This window comes from Channa argus, chromosome 5, assembly GCF_033026475.1.
Source record: "Channa argus isolate prfri chromosome 5, Channa argus male v1.0, whole genome shotgun sequence".
In the NCBI taxonomy this organism is placed as follows: Eukaryota; Metazoa; Chordata; class Actinopteri; order Anabantiformes; family Channidae; genus Channa; species Channa argus.
The window spans coordinates 14037434-14059683 of NC_090201.1; the positions used below are offsets into that span (position 1 = coordinate 14037434).

The following is a 22250-nucleotide window of genomic DNA, read 5'->3' on the forward strand; positions in this document are numbered from 1 at the left end:
ACAAGAAAATCTGACTAAACATGTTTCAGACATATCAAATACCCTACTAGTCTACTTGTTTGAATAAATGATTTGGACAACCAAACAAAAAAATCTATAAACTACACCAGTATATTTTTTATGTAGATGTAGTAGTTTGACAATGCTGTTAAAAAATCCGCAGCTTTAATGAGCACTCAATACTAGTTCATTTCCAATTGTATTGACTTCACAGGATTTAACCAGGGGCTGTTAACAGATCCCGTCATCATCAAAGCAACAAGACAAAACAATCTATGGTTTGTTTCTTTCTTTTTGTGAGTGGTTTGGAGCTCTATCTATGTTCCACTCCTCATAGCTTAAAACTACTCTGATGCTGCTGCTGCAAAAAAAAAAAGGTTTGGAGTTTGTACAGTTGTTACAACTAGCAGCAGCAGCAGCAGATAAACAATTGACATGGTGGCCAACTCTGAGAAGTGAAATTGAAGGGGGATGTACCACCACTGGGGTAAAGGCAGACCCACACCATGCTGGGCTAAACACAGCAAGACTGACCATAGCCCCTGAAGGCTTAGAATAGTGCTGCAAATCAAATTAAAAACTCTCACATTAGGATGCTAATAATAAGAATTCTGTAGCTGAAGCCAAACTTAATAAAACAACTGCGAGATGTTTTAAATGACTATGACCTTTTTTACAGAGGCTCCTCAGTAGATAAAGCATGTTCTCACCTTCCCTGGAGGACCAATGTCTCCCTGCTCCCCCTTTTGGCCAGGCTTGCCTGAAGGCCCAGCAATTCCCTAAGGAAACAAATTGCACAATTATGATAAAGAGGAGGTCATTGTAAAAACAGCACAGCACACACAAAAGATACACATGAGTCAACACACACAAACAACCACACATACACAACCTGTATTCCGGGTAGTCCAGGAAGTCCTTCTTTGCCAGACACCCCATCCCGGCCAGGAACCCCAGGTTTTCCTGCTTCACCCTGAGGAGCAGCATTTACTTAAGTATTTGATAACATGCACCTAAAGTCAATATATTTGTTAAATAAACATGTCTGCGTAAGGAAGAATCAGAGCAAACCAAAAATGTGGGGGAAATGTTGGTTGTATGGTCGTTCCTAATTAAAGTCAGTATGGTGTACAAGACATGCTGTGGGGATTTGCAATTATTTATTTTTTAGCTGAAATTACAAATAATTGCATGTTCTTTAACCTTTTTCTTGAGTTATGAACGAAGATAAACAAAGAAAGCTTGGTACATATTTTGCATTTTTATTTAATGACCTTCCAATTTTCAGTTACAACATAATGCTTCAGGCTTATTTTTTTACACTTCCTCACTATACTCCAAAGTGCAGCAACAGCAGCAGTGAGATCACGATTGCATACTCACCACCTGCCCCGGCAGTCCCGGAGGGCCCTGCGGTCCCTGAGAAATCAACACAATTGTATGAAGAAATGCAATACGATACACAGCATGGGATTTAAAAGACATTTCAGAAAACATGAAAGAATTTTCCCTGAAGAGAAATTTATGGGGATACATACTATTGCTCCTGGGGAACCTGGTGGGCCTGGCAGACCTCTGGTCCCCTGGGCACCAGGAGGACCCTGTAAAGATGAGAAACAAGCTCACATGCTGCAGATTTGTTTTACCAGACTGCTTTCTAGATACAGTAGCTCTGTGCCAGGATGTCTAAAAGATTAATATACTGTGTTTTACCTGGACACCAATGCCTGGTTCTCCGTGATTACCCTGCAAAAAACTGACATTTTAATGTGAAGAGCAGTAACAGGAGGATTCATTTATACGGTGACAGAGAGCACAGTGCAATGTTAAAATAACAGTGAACTTGCCTTCACACCTGTTGGACCTGGAAGCCCATTAGGACCCATGGGGCCCTGTTTAAAATACATGTCAACATATAAAGTGCTGCTGTTGAATGTTAATAGGAGTTTGTTCATGCATAAGCACGCATCATTATGTATGTGATACTTACAGTTGGCCCTCTCATACCAGGTTCTCCTGGGTTTCCCTATAATCAAAATTCCAGCAGTCATATATATTACAGTCAGATCATAAAATGCTGCATACAGGCCACATTTAAAGGACTATGTTGACATTTTGACAATACCACTCATGTTTTTGCCATGAAATATGACTTGCTGGAGTTGCCCAGAGAACAAATAGTCCCACACACGACCCCAAAATGAAACCATAATGAGTTGTACAGATTAAAAAATGAGCTACAGTATCATAGGTTAGTTTGTGAATTTTAGAGGACTTGTAGAACTTATAGGTCAACCTACCTACGTTTGGAGAGATAATATTATACATTGTACATATGTTATTTTCCATTTCCAGTATCTTTGCTAAGTTGATGTCCGCTAATAATTGCTTCATATTTAATGGACAAACAAGAGTGGTATCAGTCATGTCATCTATGTCTCAGCCAAGTGTATTTCTTAAAATGACAAATGTTTGACATATTTATTGCATAAATATGTCAAAAGTTAAAACTTAAGTAAATAATTAAGCACATAAAATATTGATAGATTTACTGTATGTACTCCAGACTTTCATGAACAAACACAAATATCCAATTGACATTGTGACAATAGGTAAGACAATAACAACATAGAGGATCAACAGTGTCAACAAAGAAACACTTGCATCATAAGCTCTGAAGATTCAGTGCTGTGCATAAGATAAGCACAGGACAGACAGCAGGCACAGCTGCATGCACGATAAGCAGACTTAAGTGAATCAACAACACAGTACTTTTTGGAGTACACCTAATTTTGTATTACCCCCTTCTATTTTACACTGGTCCGTGACAAGAGCTTAGGCTGAGTATGTCAACTGGCTTCCTTTCATCTCCTTCAATAAACCTGTGGTGTTTCACCCTTTTAAAATGTAACTTAAAAATTTAGGTCTTGCTTAGGGGACAGGTGGTTGTGATTAATATTACATGAGGAAGGAATTAATGCCTGACTACTACAACAGATCACAACCCCCTGAAGAATGTTTCCAATTTTTATTTATTTTTGTCCTTATCCCGTGAGTTCAGGGTCGCTGCAGCGGATCATTTGCGTGCATGTTGATTTGGCAAAGGTTTTACGTTGGATGCCCTTCCTGATGTAACCCTCCCTAATATCTACCAGGCTTGGGACTGGCAAGCTAAATGTCATTGGCATCTCATCAGATTTGGTCCATTCGTCCTTCTACCAGTGTTTCTGATACCACATCGGACATGTCCTGTCAACCCTCCCTTCTCCAGAGCTTAAGCATGCCAGCCAGCAGCAAAGAACCTACCGGTCTGCCTAGAACTCCTGGAAACCCAGGCAGGCCCTGGAGAGGATGAAAGACAGAGAAAGAGGGATGACAGAAGGGTGGGGGGACAGATGGGTGGATGAAAGGTTTGGAGAAGGGGAAACAACACAGAAAAGGAAATTGACAAAGATAGGACATATGAGAAGAGAGAAGAATTTAGAGTGAGGTGTTAGCTGCACAGCTGCACAAGGTTACTGTCTGAAGGATCTATGAAGCCTCAGCTCAAGGAGGGGAAAATAAAGCTTCATTGGCTTTTTGCTTGCAGCCAACCCAGTGGATTAACTGTACAGATCAAGCCTACAGGAGGCCTTCTTGCTGATTTACTGTCTACTCACTGGTTGGCCTTGAAGACCAGCAGGCCCTGTTGGGCCCTGCTCCAACATGGAGGGAAGGAAACAAGAAATGTGAAGAAGTGCTCAATATCACTCCTTTCCTCTCATTACATCTATCATTGCACCAACACAAGCAATTATGATCAACATAATGGATGGAATAATACTCCTAAACTCAAATAAGACATACCGTAAAACAATAAAAACAAATATGAGGCAAGCTAGTTGTATACATATTACTAATAATGCATTATTAGCTTGATAAGAAATTAAACATACTTACCAAGTCTACTGAAAGAAATATTGACTAAAAAAATAAACATTTGTTTCCAAACAATAAAAGAAACTACTATATCATCATCTTTGGAACTTTAAATACTGAGAGCACAATAACATTAGTATTAATTTCAATGTCAGAACTAAAATTGTAGCCCACATCCAGTATAACACTTACCGGTTTGCCATCGTGTCCAGGGTTTCCTGGTTCCCCAGGTGTTCCCTGAAATTACAAACCATATATTTCTTCTTCCAAGAAAACATAATAATAATTTTGCATAAACTTGAATTGAGTAGTAAATTACAGCATATTTTGAAATTTTGCTATAATTATTAACCATCTACCTGAGAGTAAATGAAAAAGAAAAGGACATAATACCCTTTTACAGTCTTTTTTGTTTTTACACAGTTTCTGTACCCCAAAAAAATTAAACAAGGAATATGTACTGTTTTATTTGTAAGCTTTATAAGTGGTGGTAGGCAGATTATTGGTGGATTACAATTCCTTTAACTGATAATTAATCTTGGATCCTCACAAGCCATTCTGTCTATTTTTCTTTAGGTAGAATAAAGCTGTTTCTTTGGTTAAGCTAAGCTAACTAGCTGCTGGCTGTAGGTTAATTAGTGGACAGAAATGATTGATTTTAATCTTTTCATAAAGCTCTTAGCAAAACAGCAAATAAATATTTCTAACAATGTGAATGTCAGTGACTGCTAAAAACGATACAATACAGTAGAAAAAAAATTGTAGAAAAAAGTTTTTAAATTCTATTCTATAGAACTTCTTAGAGCCAGCTCACCGCTGAGCCATCACGTCCTTTTTCTCCAGAATCTCCTCTGTCTCCTTTGTCACCTGTAGGTCCTGTAAAACCCTGCAAGACAGTTTGAAATAAACTATTTGTCTTTAGAAAGAAGACATAATATAATAAAGTGTACTATATGTATTATGTATTGTACTGTGTATTATGTTTAACACTTACACGGTCTCCTTTAAGCCCTGGTGGTCCTGCAGCACCAGGCTCTCCCCTCTGTCCTGCAGGTCCTGGAAGTCCTCTGGGCCCAGGCGCACCAGCCATTATTGAATCAGCAGATGCTCCCTACAGCACAAACACGCGCAATGTCTTAAAATTCAATTTTAAATGAACAGTGATATTTACAAAATTTTTTATTACTGGGTTTCACTACATTCAAAACAGGAGGACAAGTAGCTCACCTTTTGACCTGGTGGGCCTGCTGGTCCCATTAGCCCAATTTTACCCTGAAAAACAAGAGATACCGGTAGTAAAAATGAAAAATCATTAAACTATACTAACCTAGGATAAACACTTACAGCTTCTCCTTTGTCACCCTTCTCCCCTCTTTCGCCCTGAAACATATTGAGTCATAATATTAGCATGTTTTTTTCAGGGCATGAAAAAAATCTTCATTTGCTGAGACCCAGCTTTTCACTTCACCTTATCTCCTGGTCTTCCAGCCTCCCCCAACTCCCCAGCTCGTCCAGGAACACCAGGTATTCCTGGCTTGCCTGGCTCTCCAGCAGGCCCTGAAGGTCCTTCAGGGCCTCGTTCTCCAATGGCTTTTCCAGGAAGCCCAGTTGCTCCAATTGGTCCTCGCTCTCCCTGTTCCCCTTTTGCTCCCCTCTCACCTGGAAAACCACGACCACCCTAGCATTCAACAGGCAATGGAGATAAATATTATTCCTTAAACATTTGAATTTGGTTATTACACAACTCAATAAACATCACAATAAAGGGTCTCTTTTGAATTTGCTACGATCGGACAGGGGGTCTATGTCAAGTCCATTTTTTACTGTCTCCAAATTGCTCTTAATCATATGTACTTACATCTACACCAGCTGGTCCTCTCGGTCCTGATTCACCTCTGTCTCCTCTTTCACCTTTATCTCCCTTCTGTGCTGGAGGAGCCTGTGCTATGTCCTTTCTGTCCACAACCATCTTCAGATCAGACACCTGTTTGGAGGGCAGAGAAGGCAAATGTTTGGGAAGAGCTTCCTAACAACTCAAACACACAGAGAGACATACGCCGCCAACAGGTGCCATACTCTAAAATGCTTTAGTCCTGACATAAGACCAGCCATTTGTGGTAGATATTGTCTCAGCAGCTGGAAAATTGATTGTATTACTCACTTTCACCTGCTCAGTGCAAAAATGTATACTCTCATGATCATTTTAAAATGTTTTCATACAATTTATAGTAGGTTTAAAATGACAGGTCACAAATTGTAAGCACTATGTTCATTCAAAGATCCATGTAAGCATGTATTGTCTACATTTCTGATGACAAGCCAATCACACTGTTGTGGTTTTAAACTTCTTGCAGTCCTATTTTTAATGCCAATAAACCCGGAGAACTAATCCACTAGTTGGCCACAGCAAGTCTGTTAATCCACTTTTAATGGACTGAAGACATTTTCAAACTAATTGAGCTATTAACACTAGAAACAACAGCTGAAGATGAGATATAAATATATCTAAAAGCTGTTAATGGTGATGATGACATTTGGAAGAACAAATGGACAAACTTAACACTTAGCACAAGTTCCATTAAATTCTCCAAGAGTAAGACCATTATGCTAAACTATATATCCATATACCGTACCATAACAGATGCACGAGTAAGCAGTTACAATCGGGTTATTTAGATAACGTTATCTATTAAATAAATAGTCTCACTGTACATATTTCTATCACAAATCCCCAATTCACTTTACAACATGTCTGAATAATTATTTTCACCTATAGACAATGAAAATTTATGTCAACAAACTGTCAGGCATAATTCTGAGTTAACTTACCTGAATACCTAAGATTGCCAGAGCCTTCTGTACATCCTGGTAGGAGAAATACATAAAAATAAGTCAAGAGATGTGAAGACTACCAACACTAATTTATTCCAAAAGTCACAGCTTGGTCAACACAAGTGATGTGCTGATATCTTACCGCTGTGGTACCAGGTTTGCCTGGCAACCCGTCCTCTCCAGGGTCTCCCTAACAAGAAAAAGAAAAGAAAGTGTAAATACATAAAACCCCAGTCGTGCCACATTTTTACTATAGTAAGAATTGAAATTTAACTTACAGCATCACCTTTAATACCAGGTAGACCTCTCTCTCCCTGAAAAAAAATAAAAAGTTAGAAGGTCAAAAAGCAAAGTAAGTAGTTACTTATCTGATGTGAGATCATAAAGGACAAGTACAACTTACTCTGCCTCCCACAGCTCCTGGGGTCCCAGGGACACCCTGAAGGACAGAGCAAGGACAATGATAAAAACGTCAAAAGATAAGAGAGTAGAACACAGGCGCAGACATAGAAAGTGAGCACACAGACAAATTATTAAATTTGTTTTATTTTGATAAATCCTTTTGATAGTTGTGTAAAACTGCCCAAAGCAACATAGTTATCTTATCTTCCATTACTGCATGCTAGCCTTTGGAAGTACAGTATATATTATTCCTAGCACACCACACTGCAGGAAAAGCAGTGATGGGTGTATTGAACCAATATGCATTTAAAGAAGGAAATTAACAACGTCGGATGCTGTAAAGTCATGCACACTCACAGGGGTTCCTGGAGGCCCCGGTGGACCTTGGATTGGTGTTGCTTCAACTCCTTTCACATACACGACCTTAGAAATATAGATTACTAATTAGTGTGGGCTGGTTAATGGCAAACCATCATATATATTCCAAATATTTTTTAAATGTTTTTTCCATCAATTGCACCTGTCCGGGGGGACCAATGCTGCCAGGGACTCCAGGTGGCCCTGGTGGTCCAGAGGGACCTACAGGTCCAACGAGTCCTCGTTCTCCTTTTTGTCCATCATGGCCCTGAAAAAAAACACGCTATTACACAACTAAGACTCCCTCTTTACATAATTTTACTTCCTCCTATACAGTAGGAGAAGCTTAACTACAAATCAAAGCAGGTAGCCACTGCCACCCCTCTACTGATGTTCTAGTGATAATTAAAATTAATTTGCACATGAAAACAGCACTCTGACATTTGGCACTCCTCTGGATTCCTCACAGAAGTGGCGCCCCCTTAAAGGCTAAGCTTAATCATTCGAGGTTGTGAATTCATATAGCTGTTTCTGAGAAGCCTATTGATTCAGCAGAGGGAGACTCAGATCCTTTTGTCAATGTCAAAGCAAGCTACAGTTGATAAATACCCACTTGGACGGGTAAGTGAGGAGTAGGGGAAAAAACAGAAGGTGGTTATGTAATACAAAGTCAGGGAAACAGGATCAATAAAGGAAGGAGGGGGTGAGGTGGTGGAGGTTATAGCAGGTTATAAAAGTCCGGATACAGCGTTGAAAAGGAAGAAAAATAATGTCATGAAGCAGATTTGACAAAACTGACGTCTCTTCCAGTGGCTCCTGTTTCTCCTTTGTCACCCTGTAGATTAAAAGAAACAAGTGTCAATTGTAAACAAATTACAGGTAAAATAAACAGTACTTTCATAAACCCTTCCCTAATAATTTACTTACAATGGGGCTGGTCAAATTTGTCAAACTAAATGTTTCTTATTTTTCATGCTAAATATCCAGCAAGTTGTGCATGTGAAAACTGAGAAAACAAAAAAATAAAAATAGAAATACTCTTTAACTAAAACTTGCCCTGTCAGTACATGATAATTTCATACACTGATAAAAAGCCACCAACCTTTCTCCCATCTTCACCTGGCAGTCCATCTTCACCCTGTAATTCAAAACGAAATGCATTACAGACTACACAGAAACAACCTAAATAATGGGCCAGCCTGCTGCTGGAGCACTTCGATAACTCAGTGCCACTGTTAGAGAGGCTCACAACAACCATTATGCAGCTGACCCTGAAATAAATGTCTGCACCACTTTTGATCATTCACAGGAAAGAGTAAGTAAAATCCATTACCAATTAGACAATGATAGAGATGCACAGAGAACAACACACACAAACACACACATGCACACTACTAACATACTCTTATTGGACAGAATCCTTTTAAAATATGTCAAGTCACTAAAAATTTGCAACCTGTCAGACTGCATTATGTCAGCAATAGAAGTTATTATATATGGCTGAGAAACATTGTTGTAAGAAGTTACCATTTTGCCAGAAGGCCCAGGTTTGCCATCTTCCCCCGCTTTACCCTGAAATATAAAAACAAGGCGGATGACACACAGTTGATTAAATTGACTAATGAAAGTATACATAGTGTAAATACAAAAAATGTGTTTCTGTCTACTCACAGGTGTTCCTGGTGTGCCCGGAGGCCCAGTAGGTCCTGGGGGTCCCTGTTCCCCTCTAAGTCCTGGTAAACCCTAATAAAATAAATCACCACCAACCAGAATTACTGGATGATTCTAACTTCAAAATTACTTAGCTTTATTTCTACAGTACATTGCAATATATTGTCAGTAGACTATGAGGGTTAAAAGGAAATTTTAAAATGTAAAACGTTGTGTTGTTACAATGCATTAAAAAATGTGCATAGCAAAGCATATCTCAGAAATGCAAACTATTGTTTGGTTGTATGGCAGCAGCACAACTGTCATTTACAATAGACATCACTGATCTCTTTAAATAAATTTTAACTTATGCAGTAGCAGATTTGTGGAACCATTATTATGGTCAATATTATATAACAGTCTCCTGTGAAACTCAGCTAGCCTGGAGACTTTCCCTACAGTTGGCTTATGCAACTGGCCACAGGAGTAAAGACTGACTTTTATCATCTCCACAGTGCCCTCTGCAGCATGTATGGTGAAAGTGTGCATATGTGGTTGCAGTTCAGGGGAAGATAAAAAAGAAATGCATTTGATACAGAATTTAAATAACATGTTCACAATCAAATATCAAATTCTTAACACAAAACAATTACAAATGTGCACATAACCCTAATCTATCTATCTATCTATCTATCTATCTATCTATCTATCTATCTATCTATGTATAGATCTATATAAATCTATAGATCTATCCATCTATATCTATATATCTATATATATAGATATAGATATATAGATATAGATATATATATATATATATCAATGATTATTGATAACAAATTTAAACTATCACAACCACAATGGAAAAAGAAAGCTTACATCTCTCCCAGGATCTCCCTGTTTCCCCAGATCACCCTGTAACACAAAGACAAAAAAAAAAACAAGAAAATGTATCAGCTACACACAAATTCCATAATGTATTTGAAAGTTTTGTGAAAAAAAAAAGAAAAAAAAAAGAAACGGAGGTACCCTCTGACCAGGTGGTCCAGGAGCACCTGGTTTACCATCCAGACCAGGGCGTCCATCTAACCCGGATGCTCCTCTTTCTCCCTGCTCACACAGGTTTGGAGTTAGAAGAAACAAATATACTGAAGCTCAATTCAACTTTCTTCAATGAAGCTCACAGCCATCCCCTCTGCCCTTCATCCCACTGGGAATCTACTGTATGGGAAACAGAGTCCAGTAGAATGAAGGACAGGGATAACTGCCACACAGCTAAGAGCAAAAATTAAAAAAAAAACTCTTTATGTTTCATTCATCAATTCAACAATTAAATGGTTGAATCTATGGATGAGACTGTAGGGAGCAGTCAGACTGACTGACTTCAGACCTTCTCTCCAGGTGCTCCTCTTTCTCCTGTGTCACCCTGCCAACATTAAAAATGAAATTAACTTGGAAAAGGATTCAGATATTTACAGATATCTAATCAAGTCCTAGAGAAGCAGATGCAAAAAAAGAAACTCACTCTTGGGCCTAGAGGTCCCCGTTGTCCCTCAGGACCCTTCAAAGAGAGCAGGAAAAGAGCAAAATATCACACAAGATAATCAGCCAGGTATAATACATGTACAGAAACAAGGGCCAATGTGCACAGAGAAACATGTACAGTTGCCCATCAGAGAAACATTTATTAATTTCAAACTCACCGGTAGGCTTGGGGGTCCAGGAGTCCCTGCTTCGCCTTTCTGACCTTTACTGCCATGCTCTCCAGGGTCGCCAGCATCACCCTGGTGATCACAGTGAACTGAGTTGTTTTATTTGTGCTAATTACTATGAAATTAATTTTCATTTTAGTTCATTCATTGAACTAAATCGACAATTAATGCTTTTGCTTTCGTAACTTCAATAAGACTGGGTGTAGATACCTTTTGTGTGTGGACATACAAAGTGCCAGATAGTACATACCTTATCTCCTCTCTCTCCTTTCAGCTGGCCCTGGATGTCTGCCTGTTAGAAAGACAAATTCAAAGATCACATCTATAGAATTTGTAGCAGCAGTAGTTTTCATTTATGTATTTAAAATTGTTATTTTTTGTTATCTTTTGTATTAAACATGCAGTGCTATGTGACATATTCACCACTTTTCCTGGTGGCCCTGGGGGCCCTTGAATTCCCTAAAAGAAAAGGGAATAATGCGAATTAACTAACAGGAGATAGAAATGAAAGCACTTAGTAAAATAAAACAGAGCACAACCTGATCTCCTTTCTCTCCTCGCAGTCCAGCAGGTCCAGGGTTGCCCTATGAGCAAATAAAGATTAATAGCACCCAAGCAGCTGACCTTTCTCACATGATTCTTTTCTCAAGGCCTTTGTGGAAAAAAAAAAACACAAGATACATATGTAAATGTGTCTCACATTGCGTCCTTCCTCTCCAGGGTCTCCTCTGTCTCCTTTCTCTCCTGGTCGTCCAGGTTGACCAGTCAGTCCCTGTGGGAATGGTCAGTAAAATGTCTGTTAATAGAAGCAGAATATAACTGATCCAAAAAAAAAACAAATATGACAGCTTGGCTATGAAGATGCATCAAAGATACCCTCAGTCCTCTCTCTCCTGGTTTCCCAGGAAGTCCAGACTCCCCCTAATGACAAACAAGTTGATGATGAACAAGAATCTGGCAGTGACACACTGTTGATACAATAAGTAGTATCAATATTATATATACTATATAAGCACACACTTTTTAAGGTGAGAATAAAGAGATTTTATTCAAACACAGAAAACCAATAGTAAATTGAGGATTTAAAAAAAAATCAGACTAGAAAGAATAGTAAGACATCATACTTACAGGAGTGCCTTCATCACCCTTCTCTCCCTTCCCGCCCTGTAATATTAATTCAATATTTCACTCGTTTTAGCTGGGAGAAAATCCTTAGTGCGATCCCATTGAAAATGTTCATTCATTATTAGAAAGTCAGTGCAGATATTGGGAGAAAATTCAACAGGCAAAAAGTAAATTTTTTTTTTTACCTCTACAATGGCATCATTGGAAAGACAGGCATGTTGGAGGGGATAGAAAAGGCTTAGCATGCTTTTACATCTTTGATTGCAGCAGTGAGAATAATCCAACGAGTCAAAGGAAGACTAATGTTCTTACTGTAGATGCCACAGTTTACTACAACAGCTGTGCAACATGGCTAATATTATTATGATGTTATTTTCTATACTACCATACACACATCATTAATTTGGATCACAGAAACCTATGATGATGGTCATGGTACAACTAACTGCATTTTGGATTATTAATGTTTTTATTTTTAATCTACTGATTGTCTTTGTTTATTGTTTGGTCTATAAAACATGAAAAATGACTTACAAGTTACATTTTTTTCAATTCAATTCAATGTTTAGTTTTGTCCAACCCAGAAACAACCCAAAACAAACTCTTAGTTAATGATACTTCCAAGTTAAACAACTGACTAGGAGTAATAGGAATAATAATAATAATAATAATAATTGTAATAATAATAAAACTAAAATGTAAATTCATATATGGCACATTCTAAAAGAGCATGTGCAGGAGTTAAATTCTTTGGTTGATTTCACTCCACTACAGCTGAGTGTATAATTTTCACATTTGGGGAAACCAAGCCAGCAAATGTTAAGTGTTTTTGTTTAATAATTATTCGAATAATTAAAGTATTATTAAAATAGTTTCTGTTAAAGACCAGCCGACAAATTAACAAATCATTTATCCTGCAACAATCCAGCACAACTGAAATCTCATTCACCACTCTGACCTCTTTCCCAGGAAGTCCGGGCTTTCCTGCAATCCCTTGGCGCCCATTCTCCCCACTCTGTCCTGGTTCTCCTGGGTCTCCCTAAAGAACCGTTTCAAGACCAGTTGAACAATCAAATAAACACAAATAAACAGAAAGGCTAAACAAAGCACAGCCTCTCACCTTGGCACCCGGCCTTCCACTGATACCAGGAATTCCCTGAGTGAAGAGCACATGTTTTATGTATTTTCTCTTTTATCGGTTCTGGGGCATGACATACACTGACAGGTGGCACGAGGGAATGTTTCATAAATAATGGATGCTATTGCCAGGAATACATCACAGCAGCTCTAAATATCATGACTGTGCCTTTTGTAGTTCTGATAAAGAAGAGGTAGTGTGACTCTAGCTTACTTACTCGCTCTCCTGGCTCTCCTTTGGGTCCAACAATTCCTGAGTCCCCTGACCCTGGAGAACCCTTTTACAGACAAGGAAGTGTTATTTGTACAAAGTATATGTACATACTTATAATCATATAGTACACACAAGAGCAATTGCATATTTCAAATTATTATTATCTGGCTGCACACCTTCTCTCCTCTCTGTCCGGTCTCTCCTTTTTGTCCCTTTGGCCCCTCAGGACCTATCAGGCCCTGGTCACCCTGATAAGGAACAGCAAAGGAGAGGAAACCCATTTGAACTAAGAATGTGGGTGTCAGTGTGCAGTAAGGATTGTTAAAATTAAAAGTTATACAGTATGAGAATAGAACTGGATACTTCACCTGGTCCCCTTTCTTCCCTGGAAGACCTGGAACCTACATAGTTTGAATAATAAAGTAATGACTTGTCATCATACACACATATATATGTCAAAGAGGCATATTCAGAATGAAAGAGCACTTTAATAATAACAAGGTAAGATGTCACAATAGGAAGCACATATTATTATTATTATGTTTTTTTAATCATCAGGACATCTTTCATTACTGTTAACTCACACTTCTTCCAGGCTCCCCTCGTGCCCCTTCGTTTCCCTGAGAACAGACATGTTCAATTTTTTTTTTCATTTTCGAAAGTCATTACATCACATTATAAAACATTCTCTGATGGAATCACGTTCCTGGTGACCTGCTGCCCCCTATGTGATTACTCGTAATTGAATCAGTCTCACCTTTTCTCCTGGTGGTCCACTGGGCCCTGGTATACCCTGATGACAAACGGAAAGACTCATTCAAGAGACTCCCACTGCATTTGTTATGTTTGTGCAGCAAAAATGAACCAAAGATCACAATAATTCCATTAAGCAATCCATGGCAGGTTGTCACTCACTCTCAACCCTGGTGTTCCTGGGAGGCCTGACTTTCCTGTGTCCCCCTGTCAAAACATTATTCAGATAACAGCACAACATCCCAATCAAAAGGAAAACATATAAACAGATGAACTACTGTAAAAAAAAATTAAATAAGTCAAGAATGCTGTACTCACTCTCTCCCCAGTTTCACCAGCCGGTCCTCTTTCACCCTGCAAAGCGAAGCCTATCTAGATTAAACCTGTATTCCTGCAGGTTGCATGACTTGTGACTGTCCCGGTTGTAAATACTTACTGGTCTCGATCTAGATTCTCAATATATTTGAAAGACTGTCTACCATTAACAATGCAAACATCTTACACAAAAAGGGCTCCAGCAATTCTAAAACTGATCTTAGTGCAGTATATAACATTTAATTTAATCGTATTGTGCATATTGTGCCATTTGAAAAAGCCTTTTGCAAACTTTTGTTAGAGCCTCTTAACTTGCCTCCACAAACACGCATTAGGGGAAGACTGTAAATACGTTTTTCCAATGCTATGAAAAAACATTAAAAATCTGTAAAAAATCTGTATAATGAGACTTTGTGATTCAGTTTAGGTAAAAACTATTTCTCTGCAGCATATTTTTGGACTGAAGTTGAAAAAACCTTTACACAGTGTCACTTATAGTTCAATACTTGGCACTGAACGGAAGTAAAATGGCAGTACCTCCACCGGTTTCTAACTAGCAACCTCATCTTTTCAAATCAAATTCTGAATTCTCCATTTTAGTGAGATTACAATTATCCACAGTTTGGTAAACTTAACTGCTAAATCTGCTTTATCTTTCAATATAGATCATTAGGCACACACACACAAACACACAAACACAACAAAACGTGACTTACCCTGTCTCCCTGTGATCCAGGCTCACCTGGCTGTCCTCGGTCACCCTATAAGAATAGAGAGAGCCACAGAGGTCATTCTTCTATTTACACCCAACAACAGAGTTGATTTTACTTACCTTTATCTTACCTTACTGCCAATTTCTCCAGGAGACCCACGCGGACCCTTAAAGACATGAGCATAATGCTTAAACATACTGTAAATGTAGATTTTGTTTTTTTATTAACATTTTTTAAAAATTAAATGATGTATTTTTAAATATACCAAATCATACAAAATATCATAATACATGGCATATTTACCTGACCCTGAAAAACATCAAACCTGTAAGTGTTCTGTAATTAATATCGCCTATTTGCCCTAACTTCCCATAACCATTATTGTTGAACTCATTGTGCTAAAGCTATTGTCATTTGCAATTTTGATTATAAAATGTGTTATAGCAACACAAGTAATTCAATGGCTACAACAGTACTGTCATTAGCTGAGATGTAACATCATTTCTTATTGTGAAACTGTAAAATTTGTAGGATTTTAGAACTATGAAAACAGACATGACTATTAGTGTACTGTGTGAATCCAGATGGCTTTTGCAGCCTTAGCCCATGTATATCCTATCACAGTTTGCTATCATTAATTATGTTCCAAAATGTTAAACACTGCAACCTTTATTATACAATCAGCCACCCTGATGACACTACTGACTGTCTGACATACCCTGTCCCCAGGATCTCCTTGCTTGCCTGGAGGTCCTGGGGGGCCTTCAGAACTGTCGCCCTAAAAAACAACCAAAAGGATTGCGCTGAGAAAAACACCTCACTTGCCGAATCATTTGTACACAGAATCAGTCAGCAGCTACCTTGTCTCCTTTGCTGCCCTGTGGTCCTGCTGGCCCTCTAGGACCTTGAGCTCCTGAAGGTCCTGCATTACCCTGATGACAAAAATGCAATTAGTAAATGCAAAATAGACCCTAATATGCACAAATGGTTGATTTGCCAACTGAATCTGTCAGTACATCGTCTGTGATTGACAGCTCTTACCGGGGAGCCCTTCTCACCCTTCACGGCCACCCCGCTGCCTACTCCTGGAGGTCCCTGTCAGCAAAGAGAGATAAGTGTTGACAATCATTATGCTTGCATGCTACCCTGGATATTTCTGGAGTGTAAGGACAAGCTGGTGACAGTGTGACTCACCCTCTCTCCTGGGCTGCCCTTTTCTCCCTGCAGAAGAGAGACAGAAAAGGAGCAAGAGAATTCTGAATATTTACAAGGATATTTTCCTATGAGGCAGTGTGGTAGAACAATGGTTAAAAAAAAACTGTAGCTTTTCAATGTCGGTTTGCACACAAACTCGATGCCTCTAGTAAACTAGTTAGCCCCCCATTCCACACACATGCAAGTTAGGACATAAGTGAGGATGCCGTTGTGGGGGTTGTCTGTCTCTATGTCAGGCCCTGTGATAGACTGGGGACCTGTCCAGCGTGTTTGTTGCTCAGTGACATGTAAAAAGGCTTCAGACTCTAACAAGAAAAGCAGTTTAGATAATGGATGGATTGATGGATGTTCCAACATAACCAAGAGACTGATGTAGGTCATTTATACATACTAGCTACCCAACTGCTTATATAGTACCTCGATATTAAGGTGAGCTAATACAGAAAACTGATGACAACACAATACCCAGAAAATGTAGTAATACTTTAAGTAACAGATCTTTTTATCTATATAAAACAATTGTTTTCATTACTGAGGAATACTGTTGTAATATTAACTGTTGTAATATTAATTGGACAAAGAAAAACGTATACCATACCAACAGCATCTTTCTTTATTACCAAATATACTGTACAAATTGTTTTTAGATACACTGGACAACACACGCAAGTATTTGTGCACTTATCCTTCTCCAATTTGCATGGGAAAATTTAAAAATAAAACAATTAAGATGAATTAAAACCACAATTCAAATTATATCATGCAACAAATGTGAACTCCATTATTTGCATGCATGAGCCTCCGCTGAAGAATTACATAAGTGGCTCAGTGCTACCACCGTGTGTGTAAATCTGACAATAACAGTTTCATCTTCTCTATGATGCCTCAAAACTAAGGATCACACACTTTTTTTGTAGTTATTAGGGCAGCTGTAGCTCGGTCGATAAGCCAGTTGTCCACTGAACACAGAGTCAGTGGTTTGATTCCCCGCCTCTCCTGCCTACGTGTTGAATTGTCCTTGGGCAAGACAATGAACCCTACGTTGCTCCCAGTGGGTCAGGTGAGCACCTTGCATGGCAGGTGCTGACTTAGGTGTGTGTATGTTATTGGGTGAACGAGAAGCAACGTTGTAAACTGCTTTGGATAAAAGTGCTATATAAGCAGACCGACAGATTCCAACACAAGTTAACAAAAATGTATTTTAAAAAAACCTATTTTCTCAATTATTGGCTGAGCCCAAAGCAACTGACAGAATTTTTATGCATTTTTAATGCTTTTTGTGCATGTGCTGATTTTAAGTAGTTGAAAGAAAACAGCATGTTTTCAAGATACTGTATAAGAAAGAGAAAGCTTTAATACTGGTGAATCTGGCTTCATCTGAATGTAAAGCTGCCTGCTGCACTTGGAAAGACAGCTTGTTTTTCCTGCAAGTTAAATCTCTTTACTTGTGATGGCTTAAGATATTGGTTCAGCAAATATTTTTAAAATGTTTTTCTCTTTTTCATCAACCTACTTTTTGGATGCATTTATTGATAATTAAGTCTATAAGTGTACTTTTATAACAGTGTAAAGGGGGAAACCTTGATGGAGAGTCCTGGTGTTCCTGGTATCCCTGGGCGACCATCCTGACCTGGGGTTCCCGGAACTCCAGGTGAACCTTTGGCTCCATCGCTGCCTGGACGACCTGGAGTGCCCTTAATGCACAGCACAGACACTGATTAGCATATGGAAATAAATAATGATTATTTTTTTCTAGTACATGCAATCCTCTCTTATGCAGTTGGACATTTCTTTTCTGATGAGAGCTTGGAGGGTTTGTGTCAGTTGAGCCCACCACCCTACAAAGCAAATTTATAACTGAAATGAAATACTTCTGGTATCGGGTTGTCACCCTTTGGATCTTGGTAATTCAATTATCTTATAGATGTTTAAGGGGGATCTGTGCTAGATTTCTGTTCCGTTACTTACTGGTATCCCTGATAAGCCTGGTTCTCCTTTCCTCCCTGGAAGACCCCCTCCAGATAAAGTTGAGCCTGGTTCACCCTGATGCACCAGCAAAGCATCATGAACAGACACACTTTGCAAATCATTTTGGTCTTGTCTCTTTCAAACGACACATATCAACAACTTGTGAAATGCATTACAAATCATTACTTAGCTCACCCTTTCCCCTTTATCTCCCTTTGGGCCTTGTGGGCCTGGTGTACCTGGTTCACCCTAGAACAATATAGAAAGACTGAAATTATTTTTCATATAAAACAGACATCCATCAAAAGCCTCTGCTGATCAGGACCACAGCTACTTACTTGGTTTCCCCTTATACCAGGGAGGCCCTGTGACCCCTGTAGGACACAAAAAAAAAATTATTAACCTTATTCTAACACAACAACATGAACGTACGTCCAGTAGGATTCGGTCACTCTACTCACTGGAACCCCTGCATTTCCAGGGGAACCTGAACGTCCTGGCAGCCCTGGATTTCCATCAAGACCGGGAAAACCCTAAACATAAGATAAAATGTTTATTGTTTTTCTCTATCTGGGCAAGTATGGATGGTGTTGGAATGGCCTTAGCTGTACTCACTCTCTCCCCTTTTTCTCCTTTCACTACAACTGAGGGGTCAAAAGGGATAGTTTGGCCTGGGGGACCAGGGCGACCTTCAGGTCCTCTGGGACCATCCCTCCCAGGCAAACCATCTCGACCCTAAGTAGACACAAACATGTACACATTAATAATATGCACTAAAAGATTAATTTGAAGAACCAGGACAGTATCGAATTTCCAACACTCCTCCCCTCTGGTTCTCCAACTACATCCCTATATAGATCCTTTCCATTGCTCAGTTAAAATAATTTTACTTTCGTGTTTTTCCAACATACTAGTTTTATTATGTTTTGATGCTTTACTTATGCTTTGCTCCTGAAGTGCCAGAAGGAGTGATATAGTGGGTCTTTTCTCCCTGCAGCTGTCAGACTTTACAACCAGAGCTGCTCCCAGTGAACCAATACTCACTATATTATACATTCCTACTACTGATTTTAACACTGTGCAGTAACACCTAGTGTAATGGTTTGTTTGTGTGCTGATTGTATACATATTTGTACTGTAGACTAACTTTTTGGTGTTTAATCCTGCACAGAAATTCTTGCTGTACATTTGCAATGTTTTTTGCTGCTGTAACATGGAAATTTCCCCACTGTGGGACGATTAAAGGTTTATCTTACCTTATTTTACCTTACCTTATCTTATCTTAACTTATCTTATCTTAACATGTTTTGTAAGCGTTGCTGTGTGGACATGCTTTGCAACGTCTTTCTGTGCCTTTTTGTTTTATTACTTTTTGTAAAAGAGATGTTCTCAGTGCTTTACCTGGTTAGATGCAGAGAATAAATAAATTAAAATATAAAAATGTGGCATAAAATTATATTGGCTAGTTTTAATAATTTACTCACAGGCTCTCCCTTGCGTCCATCTATACCGTCTCTGCCACTCTCTCCCTGTGGAGTAAAACAAAAAATGGCACTTTAACAATTGAAAACACAAATTACAATACGACTGGTAAAAACTGAGCAATATCTCAACTGTACCTTCTCACCACGGTCTCCCTTCTCACCCTAACAAATGAGAAAGTATGTGAAAAACCCTTAGATGAACAAGGTAAGAGATTAAGAAAAATAAAAAATGTTTCTGGCAGTCAGCACTTCTACATACATTCATTCCTCACTCTGGAGCTGAATCTGTCCTATAAACTGAACCTGTGATAATAATGACAAAGGCTGTAATTCAGTATGAAGTTACAGTTAGAGAATAACTTACCAGAGGGCAATGAATGGTACACTGGTCTGTACCTGGAACTACCTAAACCAGACAACAGACAACAAACACTGAAAGGTTGAAGTGAGAGATTGTTTTGTCCACCACAGTTACAGAAATTGAATTCAAAGCTTTTTCCAGCAACAGATTTGTAAGAACTTTTTCTATTGCATTTATTAAATATGTGTATAGTACAGTGAATATGTTTTCAATATTTCTCCTCACCTCTGGTATTCTGGCAATTCCACAGAGCAACTCTGCAAGATCAGTATGTAGTGTGTTCAATTGTGCTGCATCACGGACATACAGAATGTTCTGGGGGCTGCCATCCGTCACGGCACGACGCAGCTCTACAGTATCCGCCTGGTCAATACCCACTGCTAACACGGTCACACCTGGTTGACAGATTTTTGTGATTTTTGTGTGTGTAATGTACTCTGAGGGGTTGTTGTTGTAGATTAGACATATTGCATGATCAAAGTTCTTTTGAAATTAGGATTAGAACAATATATATTTTCCATATAAATGGTGCTTTACAATAATGTTTCTCATTCACCCATCCACACAGACACACAGATTACATTGGCTGCCATGCCAAGGCAACTCTGGAGGAACCCAGAGTCAAACCTACAGACCCTACTGTCCATGGGTGACTGTGTTTTTCAGTTTGATTCATTGTACATATTACTAGAGATTGACTGCTTGTTGGTCTTCTCCAGCAAACCTGTAGTTCTGAGATTGATAGCAGGGAGGGTGAGGTTGTCAGATGATTTTCTGTCAGCAATGATGACAACAGCACCAGGGACCCTTGGTCTCCTTCCAGCTTGGGCAGTCAGAAGGTACTGTGTGCTGAAAGTCAATGCCTCACCTGCAGAGGGAGACAGACAATATCAAAACTGTTACCACAGACATAACAAAAAGCTGTAGAGAAGATGTTCAGCAAGTACAAACAAGGATGTAAACACTTGAAAGAAAGTCTAAGTCAGAAAAGATGTAGAAAAAAACTGACCAATATTATTTCCAGGGCTTTCATCAAAGGGTGTGGACTGGATCTCCTGAAGCAATGTGTCAGACCTGCCATGACGATTAAGCACGAACCATATTTTGGGTCTGTAGCCATATACTACGACACCAACCTGAAACAAAAGAATAATAATTAAAAAACATATAAACAATTAAAAAATACAAATATTGGCAGTTAAGAGCTAAACATGACCATGACAGCAGTTTTGTTGAACTATTATCATTATACCTCTCTTTAGCCTGTTTCAAAAAGAGTACCTGTGAGTCACGGGGTCCAATGGTATCGAGAGACCGTGCTGCACTTGTGAGTAGTTCTCGCAGGGGTGTTGAAAGGCCAAAACGATCAGTAGATGCAGGGACCAGAAAAACCACATCCACATGCCCACCCACACACACTGTGGACAGAGATGTAAGCATAAGTAGGATCACCAATGCGTGCTGTAGGCATATAAAAGGGCATGGAGGGATTTGTTACCAGTGTGTTCATCTATGGAGCTCTCTGGTCCCGATCTATTTTCAAAGTTGGGCTGTACACTAAAGCGATATCGATGACCCAAGCGTAGCCCCGTCACTTGGTAAGAACTGGATGAAGCAGGGAGGGAAACAGAGTAGCCTCGCCCAGTATCTGAGAATTGTAAACAGGCAAATGAGATGTCTGTATGCAGGAATATACATGTTCAAAACACATAATTTATAAAAATGTATTTCGTTTCACCTGTCTGTTCTCTCCAGCGCAGAACATATCCTCTGACACCTGCTACTGGAGTCCAGCTTAGCCATACAGAATTATGGGTAGCCTCTGTTACTCGTAAAGTCGTGGAAGGTAGTAAGGGAGGGGGAGTGTAGGTTCCAGCTACACACAGATATTCAGAATCAGCATTATGTGCCCATTTTGACATATAATTTATCATCTCATCCTTTGGTTGGGTATAAGATTTTGTATCTGAATCAAAAGCAAACTGTTGCACACAAGAGCTAGACTCTCCACAATTGCTAACACATCGAGTTCAGAGGCTTTTTGTAGACTTTAAAGATTTGGCTTGGCGATTACATACTAATGAAGACATTTAT

The 22250-nt window shown here is 39.1% G+C and overlaps 1 protein-coding gene across 3 annotated transcripts in view; it reads right to left on the bottom strand.

Annotated features, from left to right (window-relative positions):
- The window catches only part of col7a1 (collagen, type VII, alpha 1), a 55587-nt gene that overhangs the window by 17696 nt on the left and 15641 nt on the right, over positions 1-22250 (bottom strand). For 2 of the 3 annotated variants that reach the window (XM_067505019.1, XM_067505018.1), the window contains exons 22-87: positions 21895-22032; positions 21655-21804; positions 21438-21574; positions 21166-21292; positions 20881-21024; positions 20382-20551; positions 20160-20201; positions 19931-19957; positions 19796-19840; positions 18927-19046; positions 18773-18844; positions 18650-18685; positions 18507-18560; positions 18312-18386; positions 17924-18037; positions 16323-16349; positions 16170-16223; positions 15989-16060; positions 15847-15906; positions 15259-15294; positions 15132-15176; positions 14419-14454; positions 14263-14307; positions 14105-14140; positions 13932-13967; positions 13716-13748; positions 13524-13595; positions 13352-13411; positions 13117-13152; positions 12955-13035; positions 12000-12035; positions 11748-11792; positions 11572-11643; positions 11411-11455; positions 11295-11330; positions 11122-11163; positions 10863-10943; positions 10685-10720; positions 10550-10585; positions 10189-10269; positions 10039-10074; positions 9181-9252; positions 9037-9081; positions 8612-8647; positions 8309-8344; positions 7673-7777; positions 7510-7575; positions 7154-7189; positions 7029-7064; positions 6893-6940; positions 6748-6783; positions 5777-5902; positions 5387-5596; positions 5263-5298; positions 5146-5190; positions 4913-5029; positions 4733-4804; positions 4111-4155; positions 3307-3342; positions 1991-2026; positions 1848-1892; positions 1714-1746; positions 1539-1601; positions 1384-1419; positions 893-973; positions 711-779 (exon numbers count right to left, since the gene is read on the bottom strand). In XM_067505019.1, the coding sequence (XP_067361120.1) occupies positions 711-779; positions 893-973; positions 1384-1419; positions 1539-1601; positions 1714-1746; positions 1848-1892; positions 1991-2026; positions 3307-3342; positions 4111-4155; positions 4733-4804; positions 4913-5029; positions 5146-5190; positions 5263-5298; positions 5387-5596; positions 5777-5902; positions 6748-6783; positions 6893-6940; positions 7029-7064; positions 7154-7189; positions 7510-7575; positions 7673-7777; positions 8309-8344; positions 8612-8647; positions 9037-9081; positions 9181-9252; positions 10039-10074; positions 10189-10269; positions 10550-10585; positions 10685-10720; positions 10863-10943; positions 11122-11163; positions 11295-11330; positions 11411-11455; positions 11572-11643; positions 11748-11792; positions 12000-12035; positions 12955-13035; positions 13117-13152; positions 13352-13411; positions 13524-13595; positions 13716-13748; positions 13932-13967; positions 14105-14140; positions 14263-14307; positions 14419-14454; positions 15132-15176; positions 15259-15294; positions 15847-15906; positions 15989-16060; positions 16170-16223; positions 16323-16349; positions 17924-18037; positions 18312-18386; positions 18507-18560; positions 18650-18685; positions 18773-18844; positions 18927-19046; positions 19796-19840; positions 19931-19957; positions 20160-20201; positions 20382-20551; positions 20881-21024; positions 21166-21292; positions 21438-21574; positions 21655-21804; positions 21895-22032 (4292 nt within the window). Of the gene's footprint in view, positions 1-710; positions 780-892; positions 974-1383; positions 1420-1538; positions 1602-1713; positions 1747-1847; positions 1893-1990; positions 2027-3306; positions 3343-3659; positions 3696-4110; positions 4156-4732; positions 4805-4912; positions 5030-5145; positions 5191-5262; positions 5299-5386; positions 5597-5776; positions 5903-6747; positions 6784-6892; positions 6941-7028; positions 7065-7153; positions 7190-7509; positions 7576-7672; positions 7778-8308; positions 8345-8611; positions 8648-9036; positions 9082-9180; positions 9253-10038; positions 10075-10188; positions 10270-10549; positions 10586-10684; positions 10721-10862; positions 10944-11121; positions 11164-11294; positions 11331-11410; positions 11456-11571; positions 11644-11747; positions 11793-11999; positions 12036-12954; positions 13036-13116; positions 13153-13351; positions 13412-13523; positions 13596-13715; positions 13749-13931; positions 13968-14104; positions 14141-14262; positions 14308-14418; positions 14455-15131; positions 15177-15258; positions 15295-15846; positions 15907-15988; positions 16061-16169; positions 16224-16322; positions 16350-17923; positions 18038-18311; positions 18387-18506; positions 18561-18649; positions 18686-18772; positions 18845-18926; positions 19047-19795; positions 19841-19930; positions 19958-20159; positions 20202-20381; positions 20552-20880; positions 21025-21165; positions 21293-21437; positions 21575-21654; positions 21805-21894; positions 22033-22250 lie in introns of all 3 variants that reach the window. The other variant, XM_067505020.1, reaches the window with a different exon arrangement.